This window comes from Bradysia coprophila (genome assembly GCF_014529535.1).
Source record: "Bradysia coprophila strain Holo2 chromosome IV unlocalized genomic scaffold, BU_Bcop_v1 contig_5, whole genome shotgun sequence".
Lineage (NCBI taxonomy): Eukaryota > Metazoa > Arthropoda > Insecta > Diptera > Sciaridae > Bradysia > Bradysia coprophila.
Window position 1 is genome coordinate 6184040 of NW_023503374.1, and position 10428 is coordinate 6194467.

The 10428-nt window shown below is 37.5% G+C and overlaps 3 protein-coding genes across 3 annotated transcripts in view; 1 reads left to right on the top strand and 2 right to left on the bottom strand.

The window, feature by feature from the left end:
* Positions 1 to 1116, bottom strand: part of LOC119071882 (IQ motif and SEC7 domain-containing protein 2) — an 87642-nt gene extending 86526 nt beyond the window's left edge. Inside the window, exon 1 of the mRNA XM_037176974.1 lies at positions 454 to 1116. Coding sequence (XP_037032869.1) covers positions 454 to 710 — 257 coding nt within the window. The 5' untranslated portion in view covers positions 711 to 1116. The remainder of the gene's footprint in view (positions 1 to 453) is intronic.
* Positions 1117 to 2938: 1822 nt separating this feature from the next.
* On the top strand, positions 2939 to 8240 carry LOC119071927 (postacrosomal sheath WW domain-binding protein). Its single transcript, XM_037177050.1, has 6 exons — positions 2939 to 3099; positions 3439 to 3831; positions 3894 to 4048; positions 4305 to 4718; positions 4780 to 4877; positions 7922 to 8240. Exons 1-6 carry the CDS (start codon positions 3044 to 3046, stop codon positions 7964 to 7966), a joined length of 1161 nt encoding a protein of 386 aa, XP_037032945.1. The 5' UTR covers positions 2939 to 3043; the 3' UTR covers positions 7967 to 8240.
* A 26-nt stretch (positions 8241 to 8266) lies between these two features.
* Positions 8267 to 9566, bottom strand: LOC119071941 (tRNA-splicing endonuclease subunit Sen34). The gene is made up of 4 exons (XM_037177065.1): positions 9417 to 9566; positions 9269 to 9355; positions 8843 to 9208; positions 8267 to 8622 (listed from the first exon to the last, which is right to left on the bottom strand). The coding sequence occupies exons 1-4, from the start codon at positions 9481 to 9483 to the stop codon at positions 8270 to 8272; spliced, it is 873 nt and encodes a 290-aa protein (XP_037032960.1). The 5' UTR covers positions 9484 to 9566; the 3' UTR covers positions 8267 to 8269.
* Positions 9567 to 10428: the final 862 nt, after the last annotated feature.

The window sequence follows — 10428 nt, forward strand, 5'->3', positions numbered from 1 at the left end:
AATACCATACCTACTCTTTCGCATTTTGATTTTGTAATGGTATTGAGTCTCAGTGTGAGTCCTTCAGAGAGCAACAAAAAAATCGAATCAACGAAATGAAAGAAACAAATTAACCGATGACTCATTTCGAAAGTCAAACAATGCAAGTCGTGCAAGTCAGAAGTCTGATATGAAATTTAGCAACCCCTCTAATTAAACGTTCAAAACAAAACACATATCAACCATTCAAATGGAATAATATGTTGCGCAAAGGGCGAGGTAAAACAACACTGTTCTCGGCTATAACTTTTCACATTTTGATTTTATTGTAACAAAAAAAAAATGTTTTCGTATCGATTTTTCGGGCTAAATAAAGCTAGTTGCAGCGAACCTTTTAATTCTTATGTTCCCAATGTCATCATTGAACGAATCGTAATATCGTGACACAGTGAGATTGACTAAGTTATGGCTTACCTATCTTCGGGGAGCCGTTTCAGCTCTCCCATATCCAGTTCCAGTTGCAGATTAGCCACTTCGCGAATCAATCGATCTCGTTCATTCGTAATTTCCTTCAACTTTTCTCTTAGCCAGAAATTTTCGGCAGCTATGTCTTCCATGCAACCAGGTGCTTCAATCGATGATGCAACAGATTCATGTTGTGAATTTGTGCCTTGAAACAGCAGCTGCTGAGACGAAGATGAAATATTGTTTGAATTATCACTGTCACACATTTTTCACTGCGTATCAATGCTCTTGCACTTGCAAAAAATTATTTATTTTCAATTTCAATCACTGATCTATCGGAAATTTGCAGGCAAAACAACGAAAAATTGCATTTTTTTCACTTCTTTTATCCAGTTTGACCTCTTAAATTTCACAGCGGCGCAGGAGGTACGCACCGAAATAAAATTTACCACAAGAAATGCATTTTTGCACTACTATTTAACACGGTCAATGAGCCACTTGAATTTTTTCAAAATTATATTTCAAACTCGCGATGGTAAATTTCCATTAACAATTTTTACATGGAACATTTGTTGGTTGACAATGAAATCCGACTGAAGAAACGGCGGTTAATTAAAAAAAAACTTTATTTTGTGTTTTCTTATGCCAACATCGGATCAAACGCACACACCGACTGAAGCCATTTTGTAAATTTATCAACATTAGGTTTCACTACAAACAATTTGCACTACTCTCTCTTGTGCCACTCTCTCAGTGTGTTAGCTCTCTGTGTCATTTCGCATGCTTTTGTTGTTATGAACGTATAAAAGAAGAGAGTAAAATGGAATCGAGTTTATTCTTCTATGGCTTGATGTCACAAATTTAGTGGCTTAATGTAAAGAGGGAATTATACGACCAACTCGATGTGATGAATAATATAAACTGTTTTGAACGAGTATTCCGAAGACCGCAGTTAATAGATTGGCTCGTTCGGTATGTGTTTTTTATGTAGATGGAAGCACGGGGTTTCGGTGGGTTTTGAAATTAAGTTTCTCTATGTTGCCCACTTTGCAATGTCAAATACGCATATACAACGTCTTTAATTTGTGTGATCAGCCTAACCTATTAATTGAAATATATTGAAATTGTCAACAACGTGTGTCATCGTATAAAAAATAAAAATCAAAACTCACCAGACACAGCGATTTACACGTCAACGGACGGACGATACATAAACAAATTCCGTAATCATTATAACTTGCCTTTGGGTTTGTCATTGCATATTTTCATACAAATTTTTGTCAGAAAGGAAAAAAAAAACTGGTCCAAGTTTTGAATAAAGGTCAAGGTCGTTTCCCAGGCCGAAGAAAATCGAATCGGATGACTGTAAAAGGATGGACTATAGAGTGTTTTAGTTCGAATCCGAACATAAACACACAAAAATCTCCCTGGGGTGATTGCTGTAAAAAAACACAGTTTGTGCAAATGACGTTTAATTTATAAGTCGACTTCCAAACTTAAATTCTCTCAAGGCTGTATACTTTGGGGAGGTCACTCAGATACAGATACGCGGGTTACATACCACAGTTGATGATAAAATGGCCGATTTCATACAAAAATTCACCTACTCTGATGATTCTCGTCGTCTTGATGATGTGGTGAATTTTTTGTATATGTAAAGTCATCAGAAGTGGTGTGTTCCCGCGTATCTAATAAAATGGCGGTCTGCGTGACCTCCCCAAAGTATACAGCCTTGAAATTCTCTAGCCTTTGGCTCTCACGCCAAACATCGCACACATGTATTAAGGCCAACGCACACTAGCATCTAGTGTCATCGGGAATAAGATATTTCTATTGTTTTAATCACTTAAAATCTGTTAAGACCGGTTTTAACAATAGATATATCATATTCCAAACTGACACTAGATGCTAGTGTATGTTGGCCTTTACTCATTTACATAGGCTCTGCTGTAATCTACTATTTCATATTCTTTTAGGTAGTAGACCTTTAAGATTGTTAAGATGGATTCGTGTCGGTTTCTAAGATTTCGTCACTCACTTATAAGCGACTTATGACCATCTGACTTATAACTCGTGTTATATGAAAAATTCCAAGCAAGTACTTATAAGTCGATTTAATCTGTGTGGTTTTAAGGGTTTGAAACAAAATCTTTTACTTCACATTTTAGCATGCACTCTGCTATAATAAGATGCTATAATTTGTGTCGTCGTTGTCGATAACAGATGACATTGTAATATCTTGTCACAGTGGCCTGCTGTCTCTCAATATTATTATTTTTATTGAAACAGTAACACTCTGATCAGAGCGAGAAAACCGGAGACCATTTTATTATAACTTGCCTTGGGGTACTTGTCAAAATATTCCTTTCTCTTGCATCATACCCATAATACTTTGTTAAAAATTTGGCGGCTTCAGAGATACAAAAATAGATATATCGTTTAATGTTTCCTCTGTGCAACTGAGTGTGTTCTGTGCTCTCACCAACTGACAGCTAGTCCATATGAATCATCTGTGAAAAATATTTTACGTTTTGTTATTGTGCAAAATTTTCATCTAGTTTTGGTATCCGAATATAACGAAATATAATTCAGTGAAATCATGTCTGTTAATACAGCCCATGCTAATAATGGAGTGTTGATCCACTCCGGCGAAACGTATGTATTTTTAGACGATTCTAAATCATTTTATTTACTGAATCTCGTTTGCAAACAAATGGTGAACGGAAAGATAAGATTTGTGTGCGATGCAATGATTTTCGGTTAATTGCATCAGCGTTGCATTTTTCGGCGACTTAATAACTTAATATCCAATTGGAAAATTAATGAATCACATTCCGAAACCGGAATATTAGAAATTGCGCATTTAGAATACCAATAACCAGTTGAAATCCCATTAAAATATGATATGACGTCATGTATCAATTATTTACGAAACGAAGAAGAATTCTCTGCTAATCCAATCATCTGATGTGCAAATTTATTTTCAATTTTCAGAATAATTCTATTCAGCGACAATGTGTCCATGGAGTTTTCGGGTCAAGATAATGGCCTATTCAAAGGAACGAAAACCGGAAAAATGTATCTGACGACACATCGAATGATCTTCAATAGCAAAACATCGCAAGATCCCTTGCAATCGTTCAGTTTCCCGTTCATTTGTTTATCGGACGTGGAAGTGGAGCAACCGGTCTTTGGTGCTAATTACATACGTGGAAAGGTCAGGGCACAGCCGGATGGAAATTTTACCGGTGAAGCGAAATTCAAGTTGCTGTTTAAATCCGGTGGAGCTATTGACTTTGCCCAATCGGCATTGAAAGCTGCTTACATTGCAAAGAAATACGGAAATAACAGTGCACCACCACCATACACACCACCAACGGGTGCTTGGTTTGTTTGATGCAATGAAAATTCAATTTTCTTATCAGTTCTATAAGACCGTTGTTCGTTAGGTATCAAGCACCACCACCAGCATATTCAGCAAATCCGAATGGATATTATGGCTGGGTGCCGAACACTCAAGCATTCCCCAATCCACCACCTCCAAATACAGTTTTCATGCATGATGCTCCGCCTCCATATCCTGGTATAGTGCCACAAGGACCGAGTAAGTATAGATCATCCATAAATCATGTAATTCGCTGAACTTCCAAGAGTTTATCTTTCCTCTCCATCATCCGATATTTTCTTTTGCCTTCATCGAAATATGTTGTACTTAGGCAGAACTGTTGAAAAGTCATTTGTGAATGACTTGATCGACACATGAGACACATTCTTAGGATGCAAATTGCCAGACACTTTTTCTTACTGAACGAAATAATTCGCTTCAACGTCATAAGTCCTCATCAGTAATTCATTTTTAGCACCAAACGGATATGCAGGTGGGCCACCAAGTTATGGCGGATATGGAGCACAGCCACCAGCGTATCCTGGAGTACCATCGGCTGGAGGAATGTATCCTGGATTGCCGAATGGTCAGCAAAACTATCCAGCAAGTCAACCGGGTTATCCTGGAAGTCAGCCAAGCTATCCATCAGGCCAGCCAAACTATCCATCTGGTCAACCAAGCTATCCACCAACTCAGCCAAACTATCCAGGTGGACAACCAGGTTATCCAGCTGCACAGTCTAACTTTCCTGGTCCACAGCCAGGCTATCCGCAATGGGGAAATCCAGGTTTTCAACAATCGTCTACCGGTGGCTTCAGTGGAACAGTCGTGAATAATGGTCCGGGTTATCCGAACAATGCTGGAGGTTCTGGTCCATCGGCACCGAGCTGTAAGTTAAAATTTTCAGTGTGTACGGTAGAATTTAGCGAACGTGATTCGTGTGTTTTTAGATTCGAAAGAGGAGGAAGCTAATCAGAGTGTCAATTATAATGAACGAATGATGGCTCAACAAAACAATGGTGGATTTGCTCCGCCACCGGATATGAATGTAAGTTTTTGTAGGATTATAGTAATGTGGATTGGAGACCGTCAGAGCTCAAGATGTTTCCTCCATTATAAGTTAACTTAAGTTTCCAAAAGTTCAACTGACACTGGGTTCAAAAAAAATTATTTAGCAGAGGTCACAAGCTAGATAGCAAAAAATCTAGTCGTCTACCAAACGAAAAATATTAATCTGTCGGGGCAATGAATTGCTCTGACTTCATCTTAATTTTAGCAGAGATCTTTTATAATTGAAGTGCAGTACCTACATTCGCGAAAATCTAAAATTTAATTTTTCCAGGGTGTCTAAAGTCGACAAGTCACAGTAACCGGCAACGTGTTAATAAAAGTAGTTTATGTGCTAGAGAGAGTATTGACCATCTTTCATTGAAAACATAGATTAGCCATTTTGGAAGAGTTTTTGCAAAGGATAATTAGGATTAGGATAATTTACAATTCCCCATTATTTTCATCTGTTATCGATAACGACGACAAAAATAATGAGAAGCTATGGATAATATGGTCTTTTCTATAGTAAAATGCATGTTAAAAAAATTGAAGTACAAGATTTGAAATCAGCAGATTAAAAATACTTTGATCAATGAAAGTAATAGACCTGATAATAAAACTGAAAATCATAGTACATTATCGAAACATAAACAGCACTTCAAACAATGTAGCTCAGAACCAGTTTGTCTAAATATGTTTACAAGCGTTCTTTGTCCGTTTTAAACCAACGTGAACCCTCTTTTAATAAAAACGAGGCGAAGCCGAGTACGACAAGCTTAAGACGTGTCCTGGAAAAATTCTGGTTTCGTCACGAGTCACGAACTACGTTTTCTGTGCCGTAAGGATCATAATGAGACGAAAAACAAAACAAAAACATTACAACAATTTCAGCTTTTCTAAGCATTTTTTCTCCGTCCAATATGAAAAATACGATTCGTACCACGGTCTAAAAGTCTTTTTTAGCGTATTCGATTCCAGACCTCGCGTTCGGCTCTGTCTGGAAACTTCTCACACCCTAAAACATACTTTTAGTCCTAGGTACGAAATGTGCTATTGTTGTTCTACGAAAGAAATAAGAAAAACGAGAAAGAAAACCATGAAATCAAAAATTCTATGGAAAAATAAGATTTTTTTTTCCAAAAACATTTTCATTTCTTCATATGTGTTCAAAATTTAGATATTCACATAACCCAGTTTGTAAAACAATTGAAAAGAGAAGAGAATGGTCCAACATTAATCATTTTCTTCAATAACTCAAAAATTTCGACTTTGACGATTTTTCAGCCTGTCCTGTATTTTCCACAAACTAATTTTTTATTTGTTCGGGTTCTCGTGATATTCGCTGAAAAATGTGAAAAACACGGATTTTCGGATTTGAGCCGCCGCCAAAAGTTATTGCCCAGGATCTCAGCCTGGCTCCTAACTTTTCTTCATCAGGGTACTAAACTCTACCTCTTGGACACTTGGACATAGAGTGATAGAGTTTTCAGTGGCCGCCAGACTAAATGTTAATCAAACTGAGTTTTTGACAATTTTCAAATCGTCGAATCCATTGTTTATTCGTTTTTCCTAAATTATCAAAAAAATTCATTAAAAATCGTGAAAATTCATGAAAGTTCGTGAAAATTCAAGAAAGTTCGTGAAAATTCAAGAAAGTTCGTGAAAATTCATGAAATTTGTGAAAATTGAGAAAATATTTTCGCGAATATGGACACTGTTGAAGTGCCTGCAACTTCACGACGTTTTCATGGTCTGCTGATTAGTTTAACAATGCTCACGCTAGAAAAAGAGTTTTAAACATCTGTCCCGCCTGACTTGAGTTCAAAATATTTTAAATTGACAGATAAGGGATGCACTATTTCAGCGCAACGGCAATTAACAGTTGATTAAAATCCCAGGAATTTCTTTGTCGACTCAAATACTACATTTCGTAGCTAGGACTCGCCTTCGGCTCTGTCGGGAAACCTCTCACACGCTAAAATAGTACATTTCGTACCTAGGACTAAAAGTCTTTTTTAGCGTGTGAGACATTTCCAGACAGAGCCGAAGGCGAGGTCTGGAATCGAATGCGGTCCTAGGTATGAAAATCATTTTTACTTTCTCAAATTTGGATAACGACATCGATCGACTTTGTGGGCATCTTAAAATGAATTCAAATCACTAGTGTCGCTTAGACGCAAGAACGAGTGCAACAACATCTCTAAGAGAGAATCTACGTTTAGATTATCTCGACAATGTACATTTGGATAACCTACGACCCTTAAATTAGATCATATGAAACCTTGAGGTGACGTTCTTCAAAAAAAAAAAATATTTCGGAAATTCCATTACACGTATACTGTTCACTATACCCTACTGCATACAGGAAAGGGCAATCAAGTTTCAGCCTAACACTGCTTCAGGTGATTTTCAGCTGATTCACTCACTCAAACAAAACTGTTTATGAGTGGCTATATCTATACGAATTTTACAGTACACTAGAGGTGAGTGGGCATTCCTAATTTTATTGCCCGCCCTGCCCGAAGCCCAATAATTTTAAAAAAGCATGCCCACGGTGCGGTCCATGCCCAAGACTTTTTAAAAGCATGCACACTGCCCAGCCCATGTCCAAGGCCCACAATGGAAATTTTCGTAAAAAATGTGAAAATTGTCAAACTTTGGCGAAACCGAGGCTGACAGTACATCACATATGCAAAATTATAGAAAATACATGAGTTAGGAACACGATTTTATGTGCGATAGCCGTTTTGAAATTTCTTGAATGAATATTATAACGTACAGAAAATCTAGACTGCACTTATGACTAGTTTGTGGGCTTACACACTTTTGGAAAGTGCCCATGCTGCGCCCAATGCCCACGAGATCTAAAAATGCCCATGGGCGTGGGCAGCCCACTCACCTCTACAGTACACGCATGCATGTATAGTCAAGTATAGCCAGTTTTCTTTGTATGAGTGAATAAGCCAAAAATCAACTGAAGCAATGTTAGGCTAAGATTTGATTGCCCAATTCCTGCACGACTAAATTTTCCATTTCCATTAGGAACTACCGCCAAGTTACAACTCGTTGAACAAGAAGCAGAATTGAAAGCGAACACCAACCAATCTCAATGCAACACGATCTGCACACATTATAATACACAATACAATTATGAGCTGAATTGCTGTCATAGAAATTACATGATTATGAAATCAATATAGCTTTTACACGGCATGTAAGTAAAATCGCATTCCTTCTTATACTTTGCAGTAGTTGGTTATTATTAGTCGGCAACACCATTCGTTTGCTGATTAACCGGTATTACATCGATGTTATATTCTTGTTTTTATTCAATTTTATGTCTACGTTTAACTAAACGAATAAAAGTTTTAAAAAAAATTCAATTTATTGTCAACTGTTCTCGATGCCTTTATTTTCCATCAGTCTCGCCGACTTATTCCCTTCCCACGACATATTCAAGTAACAAATTTCGTCTCGATCAACGTCCAACACAGCGAACAGACACTGTTTGTTCACATTGACAGCGAGTCGACCGCATGACATCATCGTGACCGGGGAAATGTTACTACTCTCCACGACATGGACTATGTGCGACGCATGAAAGTACAATGGATCGCCGGGATAGACCAGAAAGTCGCCACCGAATGATTCACCTGATGTGATAGTTCCACCGCGTTCCCACAGGTCTTTGAAGACTCGGTATTTAAATGTACTGTCGGCGGTAAGGGTGATACGTTCGGATTCTGGAAAGCAAAAATTTGGTTGGTCACAGCAAGTACAAGGTCGAGACGAGGAGTAAAGATTGAGTGTCACTCGAGAAAGTCTAATGCTAGGTAATGTCAGGCTCGAAGGAGACGTAACATGAATAGAACACTCAGCAATAGTTATACCTCACCGTCATTTGGCCTTATGAGGCCAATTTTGCCTCATTGAAACTTAAAACTCAAACTGAAAACAACTCACCGACATCAAATGGATGCTCCGTTGGTATTTGAATTAACGCGTTGTCATCACTGAAATCATACGAATCGCGTATGTCCTTCAGAACATCTTCTTCGTTCAGATGAATGTCCTCTTTCTTCACGCCCGCTTTCAGCAATTTCTTCTCTTTTCCTCGCATAATATCGCCAATGTACTTTCGGCTCTCATTGAGTTTATTGTCGCGTAGCACTTCATGCTGACCAGCCAAATGACTGGATTGGAAATTTTTAAATTGCAATTGTTGCTCTTCCGTTGGTTGAGCTGATAGGCCTTTCTTCGACAGAAGGGAGATGATATTTTTTTCGAGCAGGAGCTGCAGTTCGAGATGACTTAATAGTACAGGAAGACCTGTGAAGAATGGCCGTTGGTTATTGCACATAAAATTAAATTTTATTCACTGCCACATACCTTTGTGACTAAAGTTGCGAGAGCTTATCAACGACGAGCCAACCAAATTTCCTATTATTCGGTAAGTCTTGCGAAGTGTCATGTAGTCTGCAATGACGAAATTATTATGCTTTCAGAACTAAAAGGACGTAGGTGTACGTGTAGATACCTTGTCCATTGAAAATGAAACCAGCATTGTTGATAAATGTAACAGTTATTGTTGACGATTCCGACATCGTCTTTCACTGATAAAATAATATTCTTTTGTTTTTCCAAATGTAAACAAACGCATGCAACTTTGACGTCTGTCATTTCAGCGCTTTCATATCAATTGAAATAAATGTACTAGAATAGATTTGATATTGGTAACGTGGTACTTACATCAACCGTCTCACGTTTACATTCAAAACTACGCGTGAATTGATATGCCAACTAATGAAGTAAAAGATTTCACATCAAAGGGAAATTTTATGAGTGAAATTCAAGATCTAAATGATGGTAACTGACAATGCAATGAAATGAGATAAGGTGTGTCCAATCACATATGATGAAATAGTTATTTATGCCACAGAGCGATAATTGCCCTTTTAGGTACATCTACCAGATCTGTAGATTGTCAGGCCGAGTGCGGCAATATCATGTTCCTAAATATTTTTTACCGAGTTGCATACAACGGTTTTCTCGATAAAGGCGAAGAAAGGTTTCCTTTTCGAAACTAAGCCTATCAGTGACGAAAATGTGGAAAAGTGGAGAAAATGCCAAAAGTACATAGTTGCCAAGCATAACAGTTTGTGAAAATTTTCTAGATATTTTTAGGATTATTTTTTGTAAATTTGGGGATTTTCTTCCAAGAATTGTTTAGATTGAAAAAGGATCAGTGAACCAGATTTGACTGATAAAATTCGATGAAACCACCCTTGTTACTAATCTCAGTCGATTTTCCATATAAGACTCAAAGGCACAATGACACATTTTATATTGTATAAAGAAAATGTCATTTTGTGAATCATTGTGAATCACACCAGCGTTAGATTTCGCTTTTCCCCCTCAAGCTTTCCGTTATTAATTAAATATCAATTTTATTTTAAAAAAAATCTTTTGCCGGTCAATAGTTATGCATCTGAAGATTATTTTAGGAATTTATTGAAGTGCCCACGTAAAAAATCCCTATTTCGCTTCAA

Coding starts and splice junctions, on each gene's coding strand:
- LOC119071927 (XM_037177050.1), top strand. CDS start 3,044: ATGTCTGTTAATACAGCCCATGCTAATAATGGAGTGTTGATCCACTCC. Junction 3,832..3,893: donor ACACCACCAACGGGTGCTTG/GTTTGTTTGATG, acceptor GTTGTTCGTTAG/GTATCAAGCACCACCACCAG. Junction 4,878..7,921: donor CTCCGCCACCGGATATGAAT/GTAAGTTTTTGT, acceptor CATTTCCATTAG/GAACTACCGCCAAGTTACAA.
- LOC119071941 (XM_037177065.1), bottom strand. CDS start 9,483: ATGTCGGAATCGTCAACAATAACTGTTACATTTATCAACAATGCTGGT. Junction 9,356..9,416: donor TTTCATTTTCAATGGACAAG/GTATCTACACGT, acceptor TCGTCATTGCAG/ACTACATGACACTTCGCAAG. Junction 8,623..8,842: donor GGAGCATCCATTTGATGTCG/GTGAGTTGTTTT, acceptor TTTGCTTTCCAG/AATCCGAACGTATCACCCTT.